We start from the raw sequence: 26874 nt of genomic DNA, 5'->3' as shown, positions 1-26874 counted from the left end.
GTGCAGCCACATAGCTGTGAATTAACAAGTGTATAATGCAGTGTCTTCAACATAAATTGGAAGTAAAGAAAGAACATTTATACAAAAAGAATAAAAAGCTAAAGGTAAGTGAAAAGAAGTTGTCAAAGACTCCTTTTATCCCTAACAGATGCTAGAAGTTTGGAGATTATTAAGCTTGAGGTGAATATTTCCGTTATATTATCAAAGACTAAAGTACAGCACAGGACTTTTTGCTATTGTTAAGCCTTGTGAAGCCATTGTTAAGAAAGTACATTTTTGCAAGATTTTATAGACTGATTCACTGAAGCACAGCTAAGGCTCCTATCTCTAAAATCACGGAAGATGTAGGCAGTAGAGTCAGGAACACAAATAAGAAATATTATTGGTGCAGAAGCAACACAATCAGTGACTGTAAATTCCCACTTTTGAATGTTATGTAATACATAACTTGCCTTTGTTTCTTCTTTCTTTTTCAAACAATTTCCTAAACGTCTTTATGATTTGGTATGTGTTGAACTATTTTTTAAAGTGCAGAAGTAAATAGCTTATAGAAAAAGTCGGATCTTCTTTTCGTAACAAATTTAAATTCTTAGTCATTTAATTGGTAGGTTACAGATATATTTGTATTTTCTTTGAGACTTTCTCAGACCACATTAAGTCTTTCAGCTGTGTTGGTTTCCAGTTTACTAGCATGGTTCAGTTTGAGTGTGGTTGCTGCTCTGCTCAGTATTGCTGAAACGCGGGAGCAGTAGCTACTTCGTATTCTGAGGCGTCAGGTAAGAAGCAGATCATTTGATTGCCCAAGTGCCACAGTATAAAACACATTAGTCTTTTTGTGTGGATTAGCTCGCTTGGATGTCTCTGATTCACATCCCTTATTTCCCTTCTGTGTTGGTGTTCCTCCGAGGCTCTTACCTCCTCAGCTGCGGGTAGCCCGCGTGGATCGCCCCTGGGGCTCTGCTCCCAACGCGGGCAGCGTGAGAGGCTGTGGCAGGATACAGGCTGCAGCGCGCGCGTAAGAGGAGCCACGTTACTTACACTCAATTAACACGGCCACGTTTCTGAGAGACCAAACCACGACTAAAAGCACTCTTACATATAACTACGTAGTTATTTTCTCTTTGGTTGGTGTAAAATCGTTGCTTCTGAAAAGACAGTTTCAATAGATTCTGAAGTTTAAAGAAATCATCATTATTAATATTGGTTGATTGTTTATTTGTGTAAGATCCTCATTTAATTGCAAAGCAATGGAAGGTACAAAACATCATGACGAAAGACAGGTCTGCTTTGAATATGCTAAATCCAGTCTAATACGAATGGGTTTTGGTGATAAAGCAATAAATGCAAAGTTCATTTGAGGGTTAAATGAAAGACTGCTACAGAGATTTCGGATGCACAAGATGAAGGTAAGCTCCCCACAGTTAGGATTCAGAGCCACTAGTTCTGAAGATGAATTTTAGAGGCAATTTTATGATACTGCAGAATGTAACAAAAGAGTATCCTACGCTTTGTAGTTAAATTTCCTCTAGTGAGGCTGTGAGAATGGTATGTCAGGCTCTGCAGAATGCAAACTTCCATATGTGCAGGTATGTTATGTATTAGGTAGCATGTATATTCTTTACTCTTTTGATTTGAAAGGAAATCTCCAGAATATCTGTTTGCACGGAATGGGTATATATGTTTTAAGTTGACTTCCAGTTTGACACAAGATTTTGAACTTCCAAGTGTCCAAATTGTGCCCTTAGCACCCAGTCCGATCAAGTTATACTCTGGCATGGAGTAAACCGTGCCTGATCACCATCTTGCCTTTTTTCTGCTGGGCGCTTCACGTTCTCTTCTGCTAGACTAGCTTTATGCGTTGCCTGGATTTCCTTTAAACTTCACTTTTCAGAGGCATCAGCTTTCCAGTCGCATCATAAACCTGCTTTGGTTTGAACAGTGGCAATCAGATGAAGATGGTTTTGGCTTGCAGCCTAATGAATGAGTTGTTAAAGTTTGGGAGAATGGGTTTACATTCATTTAATACTTGGCTTCCTCTGCAGTCAGTACCACTGATGCTAGCTGAGACGGTGGCTGTGATCGTATAGGTGTTTGTATGTTAGGAGGTAAAATATATCTAACGAACAGGTTAAATATGATGCTGTTGAAGTAAACAAAGGTGTGTAACATCAGGTATCAATACTAAAAAAAAAGGTTTGTAAGTATCAACACTGAACTTCAGTCAATATGTTCTTTTTGTTCTGGAGGAAATTGGACTCTGTACAAACTGATATATGTACTAGTATATACTCCAAAATTATTCTGATGAATAGCATAGCAAATCATTTGCTATTCACTACATCCCTGAAACTCCCTATGCATACCTGCTTAAAATGAGCAACAAGTGTAGCTAGCAATGAAGTAATTCAAACTTAGTTAACTTTGTTTCATAATGCATAAATAGAAAATCATTTAAGTGTGGCTGATTTTATTCATCTGCAGTAGTTGCTCATCTGAAATGCTGTTGAAGTTTAGTAACTGGAGCTCTGAAATACAGTATTTGACAGATGGTGTGGGTGGTTTGTGCCATTTCCATGATAAATCCACTTACAGATATAACCATGAGGAAGTTGTCTTCATTCCTTGACTACTACAAGTGCAAAAGAGAGATTTATTTTTACCTTATCTGAAAAGGAGTTTCTATAAATATTAAAATACTTTTCCAGTAGCCTTTTTTTTTTTTTGCAGCTTTTCCTATAGTAAATGACTTCTGTGATGTTTTACAGTATAAGTTGAAAAGCATTACTCTTTTTAGATTAAAATAAAATAGATCTTCGGGAAGATATATTTACTATTAAAAATATCAGAGGCTTGGGAGATGGACAGTTTTGTTGCCCCAGGGCTTTCTGCATGAACTACTCTTACAGTTGAAACTTAGAGATGATAGAATAGCATATAAAAAAATGAAGTGCATTATACAGTTTTAACATTATTTTTTATTCTCTTTATGTTTAAACAGAAATCACAGATGCTGGTATTAGAGGAACCCCAGATACAATTAAGGGTGTGAAAAGAAAAAAGATTGTAACTGAAAACCATCTAAAAAAAATACCAAAATCACCTTTGAGAAGCCCCACTGAAGCCAAGGTTAAACAAAATGTAGAGCCTTCACCATTAAAAGTTCTTCCAGATGCCTCAGAACACACCAAAGCACAGAATCATTTACCTGTGCAAAATGGAAATCAGTGTACCAAACAAAATGGAGGAGCACTTAGTAATGAGATAAGCGTTGAAACAACCAAATCTGAGACATCAGTGCAGACAAAGCTTTCACTGGCACATCAGTCCTTGGAGCTGAATAAACAGACAGTGGAGGATTCTGATGCAAAGCAATTAAACTTGCCAGAGAAGTCTCTCCCTAACTCCTTATCAAGTAAAGCAAAGACTGACAGTAATGAATGTATTACTTTTGATGATAGTAGTACTGCCTCCCCATGTACTCGTACTGCATTTGATGTCTTATTAAAAGCAATGGAGCCTGAACTGAATACCTTAACACAAGAGTGCCCCCCTTATGGGATGCAGATAGAGAAACTGAGACCAAATAAAACTGTAAGCACCTCTTCTAGTCTCACATCCAATACAATGAGCGTCCAAAATCCATCTGTTTTGTCACAGCATGAGTTGGCAGCTGGATCGCACTATTACCCATGTACTTTAAACAATGTTCAGGTAGCAACAACAGCTAAGAGTGGACAAGCACAGATCCAATCAATTTCTCATTCACAAGACCTTATTACTAAAACCAGTCAACAAAATCACCAGGTTGTTATGTGTCCAAGTTTCACTAGATCGCTGGTGCAACAGCAGAGTCAAGAAAACCCCAAACTCCAGCAGATATACAGTATAGCAGTAACCTCTTCTGTCGTTCACACCTCATCTTCCGCGGTAACTCAGGTTTTTCCTCAAAACCAGTTAGTAGCTAGTTCATCCTCACCTTTGCCAGTTAACACATCCAGTTCCACACATTTGTCTATAGGTCCCATCTACAGTTCAGCCCAGGTAGCATCAGTTGTAAATCATGATGTAGAACAAATGTGTAATCTTCTGAAAGACCAGAAGCCTAAAAAACTAGGGAAATATGTCTGTGAGTACTGTAATCGGGCCTGTGCCAAGCCCAGTGTTCTCCAAAAGCATATCCGATCCCATACTGGAGAGCGACCATATCCTTGTGTGACGTGTGGGTTTTCATTTAAAACCAAAAGCAATCTGTACAAGCACAAAAAATCTCATGCGCATGCTATCAAACTTGGACTTGTTCTACAGCCAGATTCGGGTGGTCTCTTCTTATCTCATGACTCGGACAAAGCGCTTAGTATTCATTCAGATGTGGAAGAAAGTGGTGAAAGTGAAGATGAAGGCACTGCTGATGAAAGACAAGATGATCAAGAACTGGAACCTACACAAATAGTGAAAGTCATTTCGAGTGCAGAAACTTTACGGAAAGGAAGCCCTGTTCCACTGAGCAACCCAGATTGTATAGCAGGTGATTCCTCATTACATGATACAGAACCACAAGTAAGGGCAGCTTTACCAAAAGTAGTAGTTCATCCTGTTAATGTTTCTCCTTTAAGGGCTGATAGTCCAAAAGTCACAGATTCAGCACCTGAGCTTGCTGCCGCACAGAAAAAAGGAGATTTTAAAGTGACAAATCTTCAGTCAAATGTTACACAGACTGCTTCATTCAAGGAGAATGATGTAAAGCAACAACAGAAGATAGAAATGGGCCTTTCAGAGGAACAGGTAGGGTCTGCAATAGGAGCTGTTCATGCTCAGCTCCAGAGACAGCAGGCAACTGATTGTTCCCAAGATCAGCAAGGAAAATGCCTTTTGAGCCCTAGAAGTTTAGGCAGTACTGATTCTGGTTATTTTTCTCGATCTGAAAGTGCTGATCAAACAATGAGCCCACCAGCTCCTTTCGCAAGAGGATTGCTGACCTCGGAAAAAGACCCAAATAAAAATCTGCCTTGTGTGCCACGAGCAAGTGGAATAGTAGCATCTGTGGTTCAGACAGTTTGTACTGAAAAAAATATGGTTATCTCTGGCCAAATGCGACCACCCATGGCAACAAAAACCCTTGAGGAGCGTATCTCAAAGTTAATTTCTGATAATGAAGCTGTCGTGGATGACAAACAGTTAGATAGTGTGAAACCAAGAAGAACATCTCTTTCAAGAAGAGGAAGCATAGATTCACCAAAATCCTACATATTTAAGGATTCCTTCCAATTTGACTTAAAGCCCATGGGAAGAAGAACTAGTTCAAGCTCTGATATACCAAAGTCTCCTTTCACACCCACAGAAAAATCAAAGCAAGTTTTCCTTCTGTCTGTACCATCCCTTGACTGTTTACCTATAACAAGAAGTAATTCAATGCCTACCACCAGTTATTCAGCCGTACCTCCAAATGTAATACCTCCCCCTCATCCACTTCGAGGAAGTCAGTCGTTTGATGATAAAATTGGCTCCTTATATGATGATGTTTTTGTATCAGGACCTGCTACTCCACTGAACCAAGGTGGACATCCTCGGACCCTTGTTCGACAGGCAGCAATAGAGGATTCTTCTACTGGTGAAAGTCAAGTTCTTGGACCTGTACGATCAGTAGAAGAAAGTTATCTTGGATGTAACTTATCAAATGAATCTTTATTGCAAAGGAGCAAGTCGCTGGCACAAGGATCAAACTTAGAAAAAGCAAAGAAGTCACCTCAAGTGCGAGGAACAATGTTTGAGTGTGAAACCTGCAGAAACAGATACAGAAAACTGGAAAATTTTGAAAACCACAAGAAGTTTTATTGTTCAGAATTGCATGGACCTAAAACTAAAGCTGCAATCCGAGAGCCTGAGCATAAAACTGTCCCCAGTAGTACCCAACCTCAAATTCTGCACTACAGAGTCACTAGTTCAACTGGTGTCTGGGAACAGACACCTCAGATACGGAAAAGAAGGAAAATGAAAAGCGTTGGGGATGACGATGACCCACAAAATGATATGAACATACCATCAAAGAATGCAGACAGCCAGAGTAAACCATCAAATTCTTCCAGTCTGCCAAAACACAGTGCAACAGTAGTAGGTTCACAGCAGCAAAGCAATGTTGTACTTCAGAGTTCACAAATTCAGCTTGTGGCTCGAGGCACAGATCAAACTACTGAGCCAAAGATGGCTCCACTTATTGAAAAGCAGACAAGTTCAGTTGTGCAAGAAAAGGTGGAGTTGAAAAGGCAAGGGACTGGCATTTCAGTAATACAGCATACTAATTCACTGAGCAGAAATAGCTCATTTGAGAAATCAGAGTCTTTTGAAAGAGTATCACCAGTTTCTTTTCAAGAGCCCAACAAGGTTACAAAGCACCGCTCTTTGAATACAATTGTAATCCAGGAGGACAGACACTGTCATCTGAATACTTCCCCGCATCATCAGCCACTATCATCAGAAACGCCTAGGGGGGAAGCTCAGGGAAGTCAGATAGTTTCTCATGAAAGAAGTACACCGCTTCAGCCATCAAGACTTGTTCGCCAACATAACATCCAGGTTCCTGAAATACTGGTCACAGAAGAACCAGACAGAGACCAAGAAAACCAATACAGTGATCAGGAAAAGACAGAAAGATTTAACTGGCCACAGCGTAGTGAAACACTGTCAAAATTGCCCACAGAAAAACTTCCACCAAAGAAGAAAAGAATTCGCTTGGCTGAAATGGAACATTCATCTGCTGAATCAAGCATTGACTCCACGCTTTCCAGAAGTCTAAGTCGGGAGAGTAGTTTGTCTCATGCCTCTAGTTTCTCAGCTTCACTTGATAAAGACGAAATTTCCAAGGCTGAGAATTCTTCCAGAGTAGAGCTCATTAATAAGTCAACAGAATTCCTTATGATTCCTGCTGGCTCTAATGTACTGGGTGTGCCAGGCCCTCATTACAGGGAAATGAGACGTGCTGCATCTGAGCAGATCAGCTGCACACAGCCATCAATGGAGGTTGCAGACTACAGGAGTAAGTCTTTCGACTGTGGAAGTATGTCTCCATCAAAACCTGCCTCAGCTGTAGAGGTAGCTGCTCCAAAATTGTCTTCTGGAAATGGTGTCACTGGACATGTGCCTCTGCTAGAAAGGAGGAGGGGACCATTTGTAAGACAAATATCTTTAAATATTGCTCCAGAAAATCATCAGCCTCAAATTAAATCGGTTTCTTCATTTCAGACCGCTCAGGCTACGGATGTGCCCACAGTGCCGTTTCACAGATTGCAGACCTCCATCAAGTCTTCAGTGGAGTTTCCTTCAAGTACTCAGCATTCACAGACTCACTCCAGGCCTCACTCTGCAATTCAGAATTGTAATCCTGTTAGTCTGTCTTCAGTTCAGCAGCCTCCAGATCATGTTTTGAATAATCTGGGACAGCCATCCTTGCATCAGCCTCCCCAGACATCTACTAAAACCTCAGCCCAAGGAGAACAAGCAAATACATACACACTTTCATGTCACCTCACTGAAAAAAAGGATTGTTTTGCACCTAAGTATCAACTTCAAGTTAAAACATTACATATAGGTCAGCCATACTCTTCTAAACTATTAAAAAATACTTTAGCAACCCAGACTGTTCCAAGTCAAGTTGGGGTGGACCAGAACGCATCCTCCTTTGAAATGCAGACTAAATTGTCTGATAATGTGTCTAATCCATATTCTTTGCCTCCTCTAAAACAGATTATCCCTAATAACTGCAGCAGTCAAATACATCAGATTTCTCCTTTTGTAGTTCCTGTCCGTATTCATAGTAGTATGCCGTCCTATGGCTTTGCAACAGTTACACCCCTTCCTCACATTTTAGTGACCCAGGAGCAAGTAAATCAATCTGTTTGTAAAACAAATGCTGTGACAGTGCCAATGCTTGAAGGTAAAACTCAGCTGCCAAAATCTCACAAAGACTGTCAGAGGACTTTGCCAAATTCATTTGAATTTGAAAATTCACTACCTGATAATGGAACCAGAAATTCACCTTTGTCTAGCTCTTTGAATATTATTCAGAAAGTGCCAGTTAGTGGACTCTTCCCTCAACAGGAAGCTACAGCTTCAAGTAAACGAATGCTTTCCCCAGCCAACAGTTTAGATATTGCCATGGAAAAACAGCAAAAACGTGTTAAAGATGAGAGTGGAGCTGCCTGCATGACAGATGCTAGACCATTGCATTCACTTAACCTTCGGTCTGGTGACCCTACTAGTAAACAAAAGAAACCAGTTTTGGTGAGACAAGTGTGCACCACAGAGCCTCTTGAAAATCATCTGTTAGACCCTGATGGTGTTCCACAGCAGGAAAAAAGCAGCAAAGCTAGTACTTCAGACCCACTATTGCCTGACCATCATACATCTGAAACTGGGGTTTCAGAAACCGTAAAGGAGTCAGCAGAATCAGAAGACCTTCAGTTGTCAGCATCAGCAGTGCTTGTAGTTAGAAAACCATCTGAATTGTCTCCAGTGAATAATCAAGCTTCTCTTCCAAAGTCTGTAAGTAGCAGTCAAGAAAGAAGGTCCCCAAGTATTGCTAATGAGAGCAAGGAAATCGGTAGCCAGGGTCAAGCAAAACCTGTAACTACGTTGCCTGCAATGAACGCAGGAGAACTGCAGAGGTTGTCATTTCCAAGCCTCAAGACCTCAACAAATTTTACATGGTGTTATCTCATGAAGAGAAAACCATTACATCTGCTGCAGAATGACCAGAAAATTTCAGCCTATTCTACATGGACCATTAGCTCCAACAATCCCAATCCACTTGGTTTGCCGACAAAGGTAGCTCTTTCCCTCCTCAATTCAAAACAGAAAGTTGAAAAACCACTGTACACTCAAGCGAGAACTACTCATCCAAGATCTGATGTATTGGTCTATTCAAGCAAGTGGAAGAGCAGCTTAACCAAGGTATTTAAATTTTGCTTGATGTATATTGATCCTTTACAGAGAATGTGCTTTAGAACATACCTGTTTATTTTTTGGAGAATGTAATGTGCCTGATTTTAAATAATGATATGTACAATATATGTACTTAATTGTTTTAGTTAAGCTGAATTGAACTGCTAAAAAGATCTTCACTAATTCCATTAAGAAAACTGTTAAAAAAAGTTTTCCACTTTTCTTGAAATTAGTTCTTGAATTTTAATACGTATATGCAGTCTGTTTTGGAAGGAATGCATTTGGCTATTTTCTTAAATGCAAAGAGTATAGCAAAAATAGTTCTAGTACAAACGGTTTTTAAATACTGTTAACTTAAAACAGGTTAATTGAAGATCAGAGCTGTATATTTTGCCTTCAAAATCAGCTGGTATTTTCTGTTACAAGACAGTTTTCAGACTGAACTGGTGTCCATGTATATGCCATAGAAATATTTTTCACTATTGCTGATCATCTAACTGCGGGAGGAGTAGTGTCCAATGTCCCTCCCTCCCACCTAGGTTAATCAGTGATGACAAATAAATAATGAGAAAAACAGTAAAGTTTAAAACAAAATTACCACTTTTTAAAAAACACAATTTCTTGAATTAATACTGCTCCAAGTATGCCATTAAATCTGGCTTATACTGAGTAGAAGGTATTCAGAGCAATAATACTCTACATAGTACTCTGTAATTCCAGTCAAATGTGGAAGAGCAGAGTAGTCACTTGATATTTCCATAAGTGTCTTAGGGCTGCATATATGTGATTAGGATTTCATTTCCTGAACAGGACCAAAACTGTATGCTTATTTGCACTGAATTTGGTGTTCCTTACTAACTGATAAGCCTCTGTTAATAGGTAAATGTGACCCTTCGCTCTGTAACTTGGCGACAAACATCAGTCTCCATTTAGTGGATCAGATACTAGCTCTTGTTGTCACATCTAATGAAGCTGTGACGCCTTCTGAAGAGAGCTGTGCTGTAGATTGTAGTTTCATGCTCTTCTTTCTTCTTTTTCCTGTATGAAGTGTGTTCTTCGCTATGCTTTTCTTTTGCCTCTTTTGGCAAAAGCTGAGCATTAGCCTTGAAGCTAAGTTCCTCTAGAATCGTATGGAGACCGTCTAGAAGACTCAAGTTTTTTGGTGGGTTAGAAACCATCCTCCTGGGTCATGCTGCAGGCTGCTAGCAGCACAACCTGCTGGGCATCTGGCTGACAATTTGGGTCAATAGGGCTGGCAGTTGCTCTTCAGGAAACATACCAAGTCTTGGGAAAAAAAAAACGTATTTCTGTTGGTGCTGGGTGATCTAGACTGGTACTGTCAGAGGTCCTGATGGGACATTTCTGTGTTTACTAAATGTTTTGCTAAGATACCAAGTTAGTGGGGGAAGAGAGCAGTAAGATGAAAATCTCTGTGTAAGAGGGAAGAAATAGTTTCAGAATTACAGGGGGAGTTGAGACGATATTCTGTAACCCCTAAAGCCAAAAGAGTATTAGAGTTAAATCTAGTCCTCCTGAGGTCAGTGGGAAATTTTGCCAACTCTCTTTTTGGAGATCAAAATTTAATCTATAATTTTTCATATAGAAAGGCATAGAGACTGCTGACTTTGTGTCAGTGCTCTAACTGAACTACATTTTGGTTCAATAGTCACCTCCTTTTTACATGTTAAAAACATATTACCTTCTTCAACCTGTTTCCCCATACATTTTATAAGATACTATATTTAAATAGTGCTCAATAATAATAATATAAAAAAAAAAAAACGAGGAGAGGATTGCTTTTTGTTTAGGTTTTCATTGTATGTACTTGAGCAATTCTTTTTAGGAAAGACAAGTCTCACAGTAGTAGTGTCATCAACTTGTGTTTATTCTATATTTAAGGAACTGTCTCTCAGAAGTTCTGCAATAACAAAGCTACTGTATGCTGATGAAGAACAATTTTTGTCTACAAACAAGTTCTGTTTAGAGTATAAATAATGGATAAAAATATTCTGAAAAATATTTTGACAGCACCCTTTTAAACGCTATAGGAGTACTTAAATGCCACAATAGGCAGCTGTCATGTATGTTTACACTGTTTCTTCTACAAAAGAAGTACAGTTAATAATCTTTCTTCGGTTTTTGTTGCTGACATTTTGAATGAAGCACGCTAGTGGGGTGAAAATGAACGTTTTTAAGCTCTGCTTGGCTGTGATTTACCAGTTTTACTTGGAGCCATTATGAAGGAAGAATGTTCAGCAAGACGTTAGCAGTTAAAGTTTAATTGATATCTCAGGTTGTATGAGTAAAGTTTAGCATGGCAGAAATTAAAAACTGAAAAGATCTCATAGGCACTATGACCTAATACCTCCAGAGTTTGTCTAGTTTCTCTTTCAGTGACTCAGGCAGCGAGATTTCAGCCGCTTTCCAGGATGATGAGAACGCTGTTACAATATGCCTCTGTATCACCAACCTCCAGCTAGACCTGGTAATGGCATAGCTGATGCCAACTTGGAAACTTTTAGTTAGTCTCATTGCAGAAGCCATGTTTAGTGGAAACAAAAACTGAAATTCTATATTCTGCTTATGCCCAGTAACTCTCCTACTAGATTTTTCTGGTTGAGATTGAGGGTGGAACCAGAACATTGGAGGTCTTTTTAGAAACTAATATTCCATTTTTACAAAAACAAACAGATTAGCAAAGCAATTCTCTGTTACCTCCAAAGAAAAAGTGATTGATTTTCTGCTTAAAAGCTTGGCGTGGTCCTGAAATTTCTTAAAGAACCACAGTTTAGATTGCAAGTCTCAAGGGGTTGTGACTGTCGTTCAAAAGATGTTTGTTCAAGTGGTTTGCACATTTTAACCCTGACCTGACACAGAGCTCTAAGTACTGCTATGGTGCAATTTATTATTAATAATAAAAATGTGGTGCTTTTATTCCTCACATCTTCTCTCGTAGGCATAGCCTTTTCCAGAATGATTTGGAGTATTCTATTAGTGAGACTTTAACTGCTGATCTTCTCACAAAGATAAAGTGACTTCCTGAACTGCTCCTGGTCTTGCCCCTAGAACTAAGTCATATTTACAGAGATCTCATATTTCTGTATAGTCACCACTAATCACTGCCATGAAGAGGTAGTTCTTTCAACAATAGATGTTATGGGAAATGAAAAGACATGTGAGCAAAATGCAAACAATAAGGAAACCCCAGATTTTGTTTGCTCTTCACAATTCACTGCTCAGAGGCAATAAAATAGGTGCAGTTGCCACGTTCCAATGATTCAAAGAACACCACAAAATGGTATTGTGAAGGAAGCTCCTGGAATAAATACAGCATATTAAAATGTAATTTGAGGTCCACTTGTATAGAAAAGGCTTATTTTATCTCTCTGCTCCTCTTTTATTTATTTATCTATTTATTTTACCAGACTTCTTCACCTGAAATCATCAATACTGTATCAAGAGCTCTTTCTCGAGGCCCTACATTGATCTTTGACTCCTTCTCTGTGCTGAATTGGTAATGTTTAGTGTGTTCCAGTGCTAAGGTTTTCAGGAGTGAATAGGCTGAAAATTGGAAAGTTTCTACTAACTGGAAAGCTTTCCTTTCTTGGATTATGTGCCACAGCAGTCCAACTCACCACTGGAAAATAGTTAAATGCACAAGATTTTTATGTGTAAAATAGTAAAACTTTAAAGATATTAAAAACATTTTCCCTAAGTAGCTGTGTGCCAATGGGAAAAATGTTTAATGAATATTATAATCTAAAATTTATAGCTTGAATGATTCAGGCTCTGAGCATGATTTCTTTTCCAAGGGATGTCATAAAGCACCAGAAGTATCTATTGAACTCTGGTCTCCAGGCAGCCCTAACGGCAGTTTTCTTTCCAGCTTTATACCAGTAATTGAAGACAGTGGAGTTACATTGGAGCAAAATGAGTGAAGTAGAAATGAATCATGGTCTTCATCTCTATGGCAGGAGAAAGAGGAGACTGTTAGAAATGGAAGACATAAGTAATTGCAGGGAGAAACATTTTTCTGTTCCTCTGAACAGAATGTGCTGTCATTTTCCTGCCCCTTTTACCATTACTAGTGTTTTTTCTAGGCTTTAGATGAGATAAATTAGAGTATTTACATGTAAGAAATCTGTATTGCTTAGAAACTGACTGCTCCTAATGATGAATAGAGTCCAAGTTACTCAAATCTTTTCAGCCTCAATTTGGAATTTTTCATAAAAGTTAAAAAGGTTTATTTTTTACATTGTCAGGAAGCACTTCTGTAGATTTCTGTGACAGAAGCTCAGATAGTCTTGCTATTAGAACATCTCTGTGATGGCAGTATTTTGCATAGCTGAGTCACTGAAACAACTGGTAAAAGTAGCATGTAGCTAGTTAATTAAAGTACATCAGTGGAAAGTAGATACTAGTTTGAACACCTAGGTTAGACTACCTTATCTCTGTACATAACTCAGTGTTTATGATATTAAAAAGTTTAAAAAGAAGAAAGAAAAAAAAATCCAGATAACCCAGGAGCATTTGGCCTTGTGTTACTTTTTGCACTTAGGTACTTTTGGGAATATACAATAGATTTTAAAGCTATGTAGCATCATAGTTTGGGTTACAACACAGGCCAAATACATCTGGAATCTTCTTTCCTCCCCTTTGTTTTTTATTATTGAAATTTAAATGTGGAAAAAATACTTAGTGTATTAGGAATGAAAGATCAAGCACTTAAGGGTGGTATTATTCCAAGTACTATGTGGTATTGGGCTTGTTACATATATCCTGTATTTTCCACTACTCTTTTCCTTGCTAAATTATAAATGTCATCTTGTTATTCTCTGTTTGCAGTGGAAACAAAAGCAATCCATGTGCCAAATAGTGTATAAGATCTGCAACATGGATGACTTACAGTTGCTAGAGTAAGCTCAGCTTCTGAGTTGGACCTTCTTTCATCTAGTATGAATACTGTTACAACCTGCAGGGTGACATTTCTTTCTTCCTGCACACAGACAGAATTGTCATGTATGCTGCGGTAGAAGCGCTCAGGCATTTCAAAATCCAGCCCAAACCCATCACAGGACTGCTTGAAAGAGTACGGATTGGAGAAGTACTTGCAGCCTGTGGTATCACATATGCGGATTCCTAGGGCCTTTGAATTAAGAAGAAAGTCACTTTTCCTCTGATCTAACTGCCCATCAGCCAGGAAGTAAAGGCCAAGGCAGAAATTTTACGGAGAAACATAGGCAAGCACCCAGTGCCAGAATGATGTCATCCTTCGATGTATATAATGACCAGTGTAATTCATCAGTCATTTTAAGTCAGCCAGGGAAGTCATTCCTCTTGCCAAGAATTCTCAAGCTTACAGCATTAAATTTTGTGATGAGTAGAAAACATAAGGCCAGTCTTTTCTCTCTCATCTTTTTATTCACTTATCAATATGAGCAAATGTGGTAAGTATGCCAGCTACGTGGGTAGAACAGTTTATAAATACAGCAGCAATAATTACTGGCTAATTGGATCATTCCTTCGTTGTTGCCCATTTTATAAATATCCTAGACTTGGAAGGAGTAGATTTTAATTGGTAAATGTTGGAGGAGCTCATTCTCCTCTTTAAAAAAATCTTTAATTAATAATCAGGGGAAAGTGAGAAATGTGTTTTTGTTCTGCTAGACAACTGGTACACTTTTTCTTCTAATTTTGTCTGTCAGTAAGAATTAACTATGAAGTACTTCCTTGAAAGGGTTTTGGAATCTCTATTAATAATGTTACCAAATTGGGAACAGTCAATTCCTGCACTAAACCAGGAATACTTTTTTGAGAAGTGTTGGAAAACATAGATATTGCCTGTAAGTACCTTTCCTTTGCATACTGCTCCTTTCCACCCTCTGGCTCTGCATTGGGCCACATGAAAACTGCTTCTGAGAGCCGTGGGGCGCTCATCTCGTGTCGCGGGGTACAGCCTGAGACCGGCAGCTGTCGAAGGAGAACAGTGGAAGGAAGAAGCCTCTCTCCCTCCTCATTTGCTGGGGTGGACAGCAGAGAGCTAGAATTTGGAAGGTACTAGGAATACCATGTTTTGGTATTTCAGCAATGGCAAAAAAAGCCCGAATAACCAATTGTGCACTAAAAATGCCTCCCTTCTTGTCAGGTTGTGGAGGACGGTATCTCACGCAGAGCCCCAACTGTGTGGTCCGGTTACTGCATCTGGGGCTGAGGAGTGAATTTGTAGCCATTCAGGAAGCGAGCACGTTTGATCATAAATAGCTTCTCTCCATAGAAGTCTATCAGTGAGCCAGATAGCTTTGCCTTCACCGGTGGAAGGAAGAGGCAACTTCGAATGCAAATTCAAAGCATTCCTGGTTTCCTGCAGTACCGTAACCTCCATATGGATTTGCCAGCCCCAGATACTCAGGGCATAGTAAAGAAGAATAAAATGTTTAGCAGAGAGACCTTTTGTTTCACTTTTTTGTTTAAAAAAATAATTATTTTTAGTATGACTTGTAAAAGTAATTATGCTTTTATTCATAGTAATTTAGAGATTTGAATGGTATATGAAAATGTTAATTTTAATGATAAATGTATGAATATCTCTTTCAGCGAGCATTAAATAGAAAAAAAATGATTGCAAGTGAATTCAGCAATAAGGAGAACTCTGAATCAAGCACTGAGCATGATAAAGAAAATTCCTTTACCAAAACTGAACCAAGAAGAGTTAAAATATTTGATGGAGGGCAAGTATCATACTTTGCAAACTAGATATTGTTGAGAAGATAACTTTTTCTTGATTGTAGACTTTGCGGAGATGTTGTTTCCTGTTTGATTTCTCTTAAACAACTGTTCCCATACTGAGATCTGTGAATGTTGGTTTATGTTTCCAAGAAAAATAGAAAGTCATCTGAAGCACAGAGCCATGAGAAATATGAGGGGGAAAATGGAATAAAGAATAATAAGCAATGCGATTGATTTTTTTTCCAAAGGACATACATTAATCAACAGTAAAGGTAGCTAGATACAACCACAGAGTAAATTCTTTTCTTATATTTCTATTATGTGATAAATAGTATCTATTCCACAATAAGGTTAAGAAATTGTAGCTGGAGAGGATATAGCCATGGTGGCTGGGCAAGGGCTAAGCAATACACTGCAGTACAGTCTCTGGCAGTTTTCCTTGGTATACGTGGGCAGGAGAACTCCTGATTTAAAATGTACCATGGAAATATTTACTGAGACGAGTAGTCCACACACAGTATTTTACATGAGTATTCTAAATGAGTTGTCTGATATGAATAACAGTTGCTTTAGCTACAGTATTGTGCCCTGTGCAACACCTCACCAAACAGAATTTTTAAACGGAAAAATACCAGTGACACTTCTAAAAGTTTTGAGCACAAATGGAGCATAATTTATGATTCTAGTAATTGGTAATGGGCTCTAGGATTTTCCATTTATAGGTTGCTGGTTTTAATCTAGTCTAGGGCAGCAGTTAAGCTATTGCTGGCTACGCAGGTAAAACATTTCCACATGCCCCTGCTCAGTACCAGATGTTGCAGAAACCATGTCACAAAAACTAAGGACAAAATTTGGCATCCTTGAGCAGAGATAAGAATGGTAATTGAATCTGAATGACTTTTTCTAGAGACAACCCAATAGGTTGAGTCCAAAGCACAGTGACAGTGAATTTTAAAGACTTTCCCATGCTCATAACTAATATTTTCTTTTTCTGGATCTAATGTAGAGGCTCAAAAGTGTTCTTTTAAAGCATCTTCATGGTGCCAAACTCCCTCTGAGGAACTGACACTTTAATTTAGAGTACGTTCCTATCTTTCAAAGATAAAATTTGAAATCTTGAAATGTCTAGTGTCAGACAGTAGCCTTTTTTAATAAAGGTATTACCATTAATTCTAAACAAATCATTGATTACTTAGTGAAAAATCTGGGTACAAGTTTAACAAATATATGCATGGGTTGAGCACAAACATATTTGATTGCTTTTCAGTCATTCATTTTCATATATTGTTTAATTTTAAAATTCTGATATATTATTGTTTTCTAACTAGAATTTTATTTCCTTTACAAATAACTTCCTTACTGTTGTGGTATTGTTACTAGGTATAAATCAAATGAAGACTATGTGTATGTTCGAGGGAGAGGAAGAGGGAAGTATATCTGCGAAGAATGTGGTATACGTTGTAAGAAACCCAGTATGCTGAAGAAACATATTCGCACACATACAGATGTCCGTCCTTACCATTGCAACTATTGCAACTTCTCCTTCAAAACTAAAGGTAGAGGAACAACTCGCTGTACATGTTTCCCTTTTTTTTGTTCTACATCTTTATAACACTTTTCTTCTACAAATTTTGCAGCCCGTAACCCAAAGAAGTTGCCTCTCCGTGGAGTTTTATTGCCTAATGTTTCAAATTTTTGTAGGCTCTTACTTCCATCTTTTCGTTTGTTTTCTGTATTCAGATAAACACATCTTTGCATGAATGAACTGTGTGGCATGGCATGGTAGGTAAGAAATTGGAGTGGAAGCAGGAAAATAATACAGAGGCATGGTAAAAGTTAGGCAGAGGTGAATGAGATAGCTAGCTGCTCATCCTAAATAGGAATGGGAACACAGAGATAAAATTGCAAGTCCTCGTATCATCTGAAGGTATGGCATTGATGTGTATAATGCTGTTACCGACACTCAACTAATTGCTCCAGCGTAGAATGTGACCTTTATTAAATTATTATTTTTAAATATTTTTTTTAATCCATAGGAGGACAAAATTCTTCTCCTCCTTGACTTTCTAGGACCCAAAGGTGGACCCCTTTTTTTAAAAAACTTGTTTATGCCAGATAATAAAATGCATCATAATTTATGCAGATGGCATAGTAAACGGGGAAGATCCAGGACTGAAAATAAGTGAAACAGACAGGATAAGTTCACAGTCAAACTTCTCTGAATGAAGAATTTTAAGCAGTAAAAAATTTCTTGTTTTTGAAATCCATTTAGCTATAATACCCCAAGTTGTAACCTAAGAAACATTTGTAGTTTTAGTGGGTTCAGGATTGCTTAGCAGTAAGGTGGAAAACTTCCAAGAAATAACACAGTACTGCTGGAAGTAGGATGAATACTTCTGTATGTGTCAATATGTAGCACTGTAGCCTGATGCTGTCACTGAGTAGTCATCTTGCCTTGTGCCATCGTTTCAGTTAAATGCCAGATTGAGAACATGATAAATTTTGATTGTAGTTTTTGCAGAGTAGGTATGTTGGCCAAATTCAAGTAATTAAGTTCTACCCACTTGCAATTCTCTTTCCTTTCAGTTGCACAAGATACTTGCATTCACTTCCCATTCTGCAATTACTATGCACTGCTGATGCCATTATTGCTAGCAAAGTCAGTCACAGAGATGGGTCCTTGAGGTTTAGTAAACTGCCCTTCATGAAAGGACAAAGTAGCCAATAATTTCATATAGCAATGTGAAGCTGGAAAATTTGCTATTTGTTAGTCACTCAGCAGTAATTTATAGCTTCATAATAATTATTTCAAAATTCACGGTGAAACCCTAGTCTCATTTCAAAGCATGAATAAAATTCTCAATGAAAAATGATCATAGGAGAGGTAGTGTTTCACCAACTGCACTTTTTTCAACTTAAATACCTCGAAGTAACATTTTTTTTTTCTGAGACAACCCTAAGTTTAAGTGTAAAATGAGTAGTTACCTGTAATAACATGCATTGCACAGTTACGATCATTTACAGATCTGTGATCTATTCGGTTTCTTGATATGTTTACTGTATTTTCTTCTCAAAGAAAAAAGGGCAGCCATTATGATTATGGTGTTGTATGTGACTTACAGTAACCAGCCTGCGGTGCCTCTCAGCAGTTACACATTCACTTTGGGGATTCAGGCTGAATCTTGTCATGTTTTCGTTTTGAGGAAAATGAATCTGTTTGCTCAGGTCTGCAGTGAAAATGATTAAGCTAAAAATAGCATCTATCAAATACTGAAACAGCTGCAAGAAATGACTTTCGCTTTCACATAGTGGTTGTCTGTCAATATAGTTTTGAAGATTGAATCAGCCTGCTATATAGTTTGCCATAAACAAATGAGAGATCTCTTAAAGCAATGCAAAACACAGCATTTTCTAGGTTTTTCCTTTAATTCTGTTCTATCTCAGTAAAGAACTACATAAAATGTAGCCAGAGAACTGGTAACATTCAGGATGATGAATCTGCCACAGCCCTTGACAACTTGCATTAGGAGGAAAGGCTCTATCAAGTGTATAATCAAATTATAAAGGTGATCATAAATGTAGCTGTATAGACTAGGGTCATGTGGTGTATGTATTTGTATAATTGTTGTTGTGTATATATTTGTATACCTTGTATAAAGAACAGCTAATTCTTGTTTCTTTCTTAAGGAAATTTGACAAAACACATGAAGTCAAAGGCACACAGCAAGAAATGTATGGATTTGGGAGTCTCAGTAGGCTTAATAGATGACCAGGATGGAGAAGAAGAATTTGGTAGGAGTTCAAAATTTTCTTTTCTTTACTGTATTTTTATATTTATTTTGTCATCCCATTTTCTTACCTTTTCTTTTTAAAGCTGTTAAATTCTGGTAGAGGGAAATGATACAGTGATAAGCAGTCTTAGAAGCTAGTGGCATCAAGAAATTTTGGAAAAATCTTCAACCAAAACAAATGACTGGCATATGCTAAAGACATTGCTGCTTGATTTTGCACAGTGTTACACAGTTTATCTTTACTAGTTTCACAGATAAATATGACAAAACTGAAAATACCACAAAAACAGCTGCTTGGCTAGAAAAAAATAGTCTGCCTTCATAAAATACAGTATTTCTTTCGGAATATTTGTGCATGAAATTGTCAAAATTTTGAGATGCATATTTCATAAAAATTGCTAACAAGCAATCGGTACCGCTAACGAGGCACCCAGAATTACAAATATTTTGCTGAGCACTTAGCACAGGCTTTGCAAAGAGGCTAATCTTCTTGTGTCAGGTTTGATCCTCCTTCACAAATGATTGAGCGTTTATCAACAGATAATTCAGAAAGTATGAAAATTTTTCATCTTGACCTGTTCTGCTTTTCCATTAATGATGAGAGCTTTATCAAAATGAATTTATTTGCAATAGATGGGAATCTTACATGTCCTGCATACCAAGATTCCTCCGTTGAAGAAGAGATGAGATTGAGGACAGTCAAAGAATGACAAATTAGGTTTGTGTGAGTTGTGCTCAGTGTGATAAGATGATTTAGCTGCAGCAGACGCAGTGAGACGTAGGGCAGGATTGTATGTTAGCGCTTTGTTTTGGATCTTGGCATTTCTCAGTGCAGTGGTGGAATTTCCTCCCTTCTCCAATCTCTCGGCAGGGAGATGAGTCCTGTTGCCTTGCCTTGTTGTATTTTTCTCATTGAGTTTATTAGTTTGTGGATGATGTTTGGAGAAATGAGAAGAGTGAGGAGCCTTATATTTAAGTAGTAAAGGACAAGGAAGATGAATACACCTGCTCCCATATGATAATCTCTAGGAGAATAAGCAAATCAGCCTGAATCTAATTCTAAATAATGCTGGGAATGTGACTCAGCTAGTATGATTCAGTAGTGCTCTAGGTACAAAGAGCCTATACTTTCCCCTTTTTTAGCGTTGTTAGATTTATTCCCTGTCAGGAAAGCTAAAAACAACCCCCTTAGCAAATGATTTACCAAACAACTTAGAAGATAAGCAGCAATACAAATGATTCTTTTTCTCACTTAGGAGCAGTTTTCATTAACATTTTCAGCCTTCGTGTGACAGAAGACTTTTCACAACTTTCTTCGACGTTGCTCTGTAGCTTTGCACATTTTATTTAGTCTTACAAACTAAAGATGAGCAGATATTTCCATATACTGAGACTTGAAAACATTTTATTGATTGATAAGCTGATACTCCCAATTATATAGCTCAGACATTGCATTTGTGGTTATAATATAATGGTAACATTTCCATTGTTAACATGGTTACCCATAACATCCTGTACAAGTAAGTCATTTCAAACATTTGTTGAAAGATTGTTTTCCTGTGGCTCCAAGACTATTTCACTGAGAGACAGAGACTCTCTCTTTCTTTACAAATAATGTGAACAAGTGTGTGTTTAACCATATTATAAATACCTTATATGTTCTCTGAAACATGTTCTTTGTTTTAGTAATTACATGATGTTGCAGATAAAATTGAGTCTTATATAAATTTCGAAAAAAATATGACATTCAATGGAATTTGCCATATAAATCCATAGCATTTTTCCAGAAATTTATTTTTAAGACAGCAATGCATTTGTTCAAAATAAAGCTGGTAAAACATTTTTACTAAGAACCTAAATACAAAAGAAAAACAAAAAAAGCAACTTGGTGATAAAATTCCTAGCTTCTCTAAATGATCTGGCTCAGGTACTCAAAGTAAACCAGCTGTGACAGCACAAACCTCAGCACAAAAATCCCATTGAAGAAGCCGGATAATTAAGCTCATGATAAACACGCAGCTGCTGCAGTCAAACCAGTGTAGCTTCTCCAGTAGCTGGATAACACTGCATGTACAATTGTCCGTGTAAATTCAATGAGTAACTGTACACTTTGAAAATATGGTTTCATCTCTTGACTCACCTAGGCACACTTGAAGTTATGTCTCGTGATAATTCAGAAACTTGCTTGTTGACCCATTTTAAGGCAAAGAAGCAGGAAAAAAGTGTGACTTATTTGCATATACTTCTGATAAAAGTAGGTGGTTCTACTGCACACACTGAAGTCCTGCACTTACTAATTTTTTTGCTTTGGTTGAACTTTTTTTTTTTTTTTTTTTTGAGAGAGAGAGAGAGAGTGGTATCTAGGTATCAGTTTATAAAGAGGCTTTGATCACCTCTTTTGCTGCACCCCTTCCGCCAGGGCAGTGCAGCCAACCTCGTGTTCTGGGCAGCACTTGCCAGGTCTGGGCTTGAGGGAATATCCTCAGCCATCATCGGAGCCTCCACAAAAGCAATGTGATAGGCCTTGAGTATTGTGCTGTACTTGCAGCATTACACCGTCGTTGCTCTTTTTACCCCTCCTCCCTCTGGTGAGTTGTGGTGCTTGTTGAGTCGCAGGTCCTTTTGGTACTTCAACAAACGCCACCTTTAAATGCGAGTATTTTTGATTGTTAAAAATGATCTTTCTCATAGAATCAGTGGTCTGTGAAGCCCAATATCTTTCTTCAAATGGAAGCCAATATGAGATGATATAGAGGGAGGTGCAGAAAATCTGATAAGAAATAATTACGACCTCAGAAAAGAATGTCGTCTTTCCCTTAGGCCATGAAAGATTGGCCTGCTTCCTGGCCCTTAGAATGCCTGTATGTCTCAAACTGATTTCTTGCCCTAACTTCTGTAATACCAATCATTCTTACGACAATAAAAATGTCTGCACCTTTGCTTAAGATAACTAAGCTGTATGTCTTCAGTAAGACTTGAGGAAGAGAACTCCTTTCAGAGAACTAGGCAAAAATTTAACAGAGCCACCAACCTTATAATTACAAAGGAATTTGCTAGGTCTGCTACTATGCATTTTTTTAAGCATAGTCTATCATACTGATTTGAACAAATCAGTTTTTAGACTGATTTGAGAAGTTGTCTTTGACCTGGGTAGCAGTGCAGATTAACACATGCATATTGAATATAACATTGAATATAACACATGAATATGGAATGAAAAACTGTATTCAGTCCAGAACAGCACACACATGCACACCCAGAGCCTATTTTTTTGGTAATCTGAGAGGCTAAAATTTTGTTGCACTACAATGTCTACAGAAAAAAGAAAGAGATGTTCCGTAGCTGTCTGAGAATATATGTGATCAGAGCTTTTAACATAGCTTTCTTTGTGTGTGGACTTGTCATTATTTGGGTATTAGTAAATACTTTCTGGCCTTGCTTTCTGTATTCAAAACCATTCCCTCATCCGTTTATCTTTCATCTTCTGCTCTGTGGAATGTTCTTGTCACCAAAATGCAGGGTTACAATGTAAGGAATGTTAATATCTGAATTAAATTGTCAGATGAGGTGAACTGTTTAGTGTGACAGACTGCAACTGGGGATATCCTCTATTGCTGTGTTGGTCCAAGATTTTGCTATGCAGTTTTAACAACGCAATAATTTGTCTTCATGTTAAAACAGTTATGAACTTTAAACTTATAATATTTCACATGCAAGTATAAATTGTATAATATGCCTGTGTAAACTTGCAAAAGATAGTTTTTAATAATTTTGTAGATGAGAACTTACTTGAATGGTCTCTATGGAAATACTTTATCTCAAAATATTCATGACTTTGCCTGCTAAAAGACCTAATTGTAAGTTTCAGATATATATTTTATATATATATGTAATTTTCATTTTCTGCAATACTAAATAAACCTTTTTAAAGATATAATGGTTCTAAATTAATCAGCTATATATTATTTATTATAGTAGATCTTAAATTAGTTTCCATGGCTCTTCATTGGCTTAATTGTGTCTCAGTTTGTGTTTTCAGTGCACCTGCATTTAAGAAATGGAAATACATGAAAATCTTTGCAATAATACTTCTGCAAGTAGAATGTAAAACTGGTTCTGCATAACTTACAGGAAATATTTTTAAAATAGTTTTTAATATCACTGTCTAATCTTCAACTAGTTGTGCATTAAGCATGCTGGGGCCCTACACCTACAGCGTGGGAATAGAATAGCTAATGTTAGGGTTGATTTACAATATGCAGGTTACCCAAGAAGGCTTAGATGTGAGTAACTCTCTCTAAAGAAACAGAGTTTACTGCTATTTTCACTGTCAGTTTTACTCTGTTACTTCCCATACTTTAGGTATGAAATTCAAAAGCCCACATTTTTTTCCTGAGCTCTGAGAAGCACAGGGTTCACCAATCTGAACTTAACCCAGCAGATGTCACTGTGAGCCCCTGTTTGGTGATGGGGAGCAATGGACAGCAGCTGAAGCAAGACTGAAATTAGTCAAGTAAAGCTTATGCGTATCCTTAAAAAGACAGGAAGACACAGAAGAAAAGTTTCCATACAGATATTAGCTTTATTTCACGGTACTTCCTTTTATTTTGCTTCTAAAATTTGTTGGACTTGTCCTGAAGCATTAGTCCATTACAAGACTAATTGAATATGCAAAAAACAAGTCTAAGATGGTATCAGTTTAGAAAAGTTGTGTGTGTAGTGATGATATACAGACCTTACTTTCAAGTTAATATGATGACATACTGGAAAAGTATTTCTGTCTTTATTGCCACAGTGTATATTATTCTTGAGTTTGATTAGGCATATATAATATAGAATAAATACTTTATTGTTAAGATCTTTATATATTATATTAATCAATAACTGAAGATACAGTCACAGTTTCAGCTGATCAACATTACTTCGAATTAAAACTCAAGGGCTAAAAGCCAATAAATTTAGCACAGAGAGAGTCAAGGCTGGAAGTAGATAGTTGACAGACCAACAGAGACTTAGTAAGATATGTTTTTAATCTCTGTAAACAGAGCTAATGGTGATATTTACAGTTAGGCTACCTAACAATTTCCCTGACCCCCTGTTTCTATTTGCTTATAAACTTGCAAAGGTTCAACAGTCTGGACTTACATTTTCAGTTGTCTGGACTTAGATTTGCAGATCTTACTGCAAATGAATGAATGAAGATGAACCTTTTATTTTTCCTGTGAAAATCTACCCAAGTATGGTCAAGTTATAAACTATTGAATTTTGTTACTTGATTCAGTGCAGAAATTGCTAAGCCTGTAGCACCAGGGCCTGAAATGTCTGGTCATGCAATAGGCTAATAGGTAAAAAATAAAAGCTGTAGGTTTAGATTTTGAAGAACTTTGTATTGCAGTAATAATTGGTGAGCATTGCTAAAGCCATGTACAGTCAGGATTCCTGTAGGAAAAACATTTGAAATAAAGAACTTTAAAGTGTGTAGAGGGAGCTATCTCAACTGTCTAGTTCACAGCATCACATTGGTAAGAGTATACAGACTCATCAGCCCTAGGCATTTTACTGATGGACATATCAGGATGCTGATAATTTGAACTAATGCTACTTTGCTGAAACACTTTAAGCTTTTTTCTTTCCTGCTTTGGGGTAAAATGTCAGCATAATAGAGCCTCCCAACTGACTCATCAACACCACAAACAAAATACTAATCTGACTGATAAGGTAGGGACCAAGGACAAAATGAATGAAGGAGTAAGAAGACTCTTGCTTCTGACTTTTAGGCACTTACTTTAATACATATGATTAAAAACTGTATTTTATTAAATATAATTATAGCTGGAGTGCTAGCAAAATCCCTAATCAAATGTTGTATCAGCATTTCTGTTATACCATTGATTCCAGCTGTTATTAATTTTTGAAAGGTTCGTGTGCGTAGCCAGAAGTTCCAAGTTTCACCGTGAGGTCCAGGAAGAATTGTCTTTCTGAGAGTTTAAAAGAAAAGAATACATCAGTTGACAGAGAATGGAAGATATTCCCCATTCTTCCAAAGCACTCTACCAAAAATTGATGCTGTTTGAATGGTCTTTGCGTTAAAGTGATTAGAGTTACAAATCTGAAAGAGAAGGAGCTTTCACAAAGCGGGCCAGGTTTGGAGTATTCCTCAGGCATAAGAATTATAGACTGAGTATGTGTAGGAGTTTGGATACCTGTTTTTATTAATGTTCACAAACTTTTTAGAAATCAGAAACGTCTAGTGTGGCTATGGAAGTGCTCCGTGAGTACACCCTGTCAGGTACTTGCACTGATAGCAGCTGCCTTGCCCTGCTGTAGACTGTCTGCAGATGGACTTGCAGAGGCTTTGGATCAGGCGTGTATTGAAGGAAAAAAGCCTTCTTTATTATGTGCCAAAAAGATTTTTTTTTTTAACCTGAGAACTTTCACACTCAAAAATTATTTCCTCATATGTTGGTCGCCTATAAATTTATGCTTTATTTTTCATTCTGAAATATCCCATACTGCTTTATAACCTCATACAAAGTTAAACAGAGCAGTTATTTTGTTCCCTTTGAAAACTGAGTCGGTGCAGGTTATATATATCACCTACCTAAGCATATGGCTATAATTGTACATAGTTTAAGATAGGAAGGAAAGAATTAATTTTTTTCCCTCAATTAAAACATACAGGGAACTTCAGTAGGCTGAGTACAATATCAAGTGGAACTGCGCCAGTACTCCTCGGTTAACAAGGCCATGCTTGGAAAAGAGTGTCAAATAGCCTTTTGCTGCAAGGAGTGGTCGCAGTCTCCGTTCGGTACCTCCATCGGGAGACAGTCTGTAACCTGGCTGGTTCTTCCTCCACTTAAAAAGAAAGCAGGAGCTCCCGAGTCAGCTCCTCTAACAACTTCACTAATTTACAGTCATGCTTAAAGCACTCATTCATTACAGAAGTTTGGGGACCTCTCTTTTCAGCAAACTTGCACACAGGTATACAAGACAGAGTGCTGCTTTTTGCATTGCCAGAGTAAGCAAGTTGGGAGTTTTTTCATCTGATGTTTCAAGGCAGTGTGGGAGTACGGGAACCACATTCATTGCTGTCACCTCGCCTACGCTGCAAGCTCTGGCTCCAGGTAACCACACTTAAATAGAAGCTGGCAAACTCATAAAGGGTGGAGGTAAACAGGGAAACAATAGAGGGAAATGATATCCCACAGAGTCCTGCACTGAAGGAATCTGTATCCCACACATGGTTCCCCTTTTCCTTTCCATGTTTTTATTCTGGAAGGTTGAGACATATGCAGAAAAATCCTACATAAACAATATTTTTCAGAAAATCCTGTAGTATTTCTAAATGTTGATTTGAAAAAGATACTTTCTCATTATAAATCAGGGCATGTTTGATCATTTATTCTCCTTGCTTCAAAGGCAT

The 26874-nt window shown here is 37.7% G+C and overlaps 1 protein-coding gene across 4 annotated transcripts in view; it reads left to right on the top strand.

Moving 5' to 3' along the window:
* The window catches only part of HIVEP1 (HIVEP zinc finger 1), a 121106-nt gene that overhangs the window by 87065 nt on the left and 7167 nt on the right, over window positions 1–26874 (top strand). For all 4 annotated transcript variants that reach the window (XM_062569973.1, XM_062569974.1, XM_062569975.1 and 1 more), the window contains 4 exons: window positions 2999–8943; window positions 15529–15662; window positions 17041–17216; window positions 19348–19452. In XM_062569973.1, the coding sequence (XP_062425957.1) occupies window positions 2999–8943; window positions 15529–15662; window positions 17041–17216; window positions 19348–19452 (6360 nt within the window). The remainder of the gene's footprint in view (window positions 1–2998; window positions 8944–15528; window positions 15663–17040; window positions 17217–19347; window positions 19453–26874) is intronic.

This window comes from Rhea pennata, chromosome 2, assembly GCF_028389875.1.
Source record: "Rhea pennata isolate bPtePen1 chromosome 2, bPtePen1.pri, whole genome shotgun sequence".
NCBI lineage: Eukaryota > Metazoa > Chordata > Aves > Rheiformes > Rheidae > Rhea > Rhea pennata.
The sequence above is the reverse complement of the archived record's forward strand: the minus strand, read 5'-3'. Positions and strand labels throughout refer to the sequence as shown.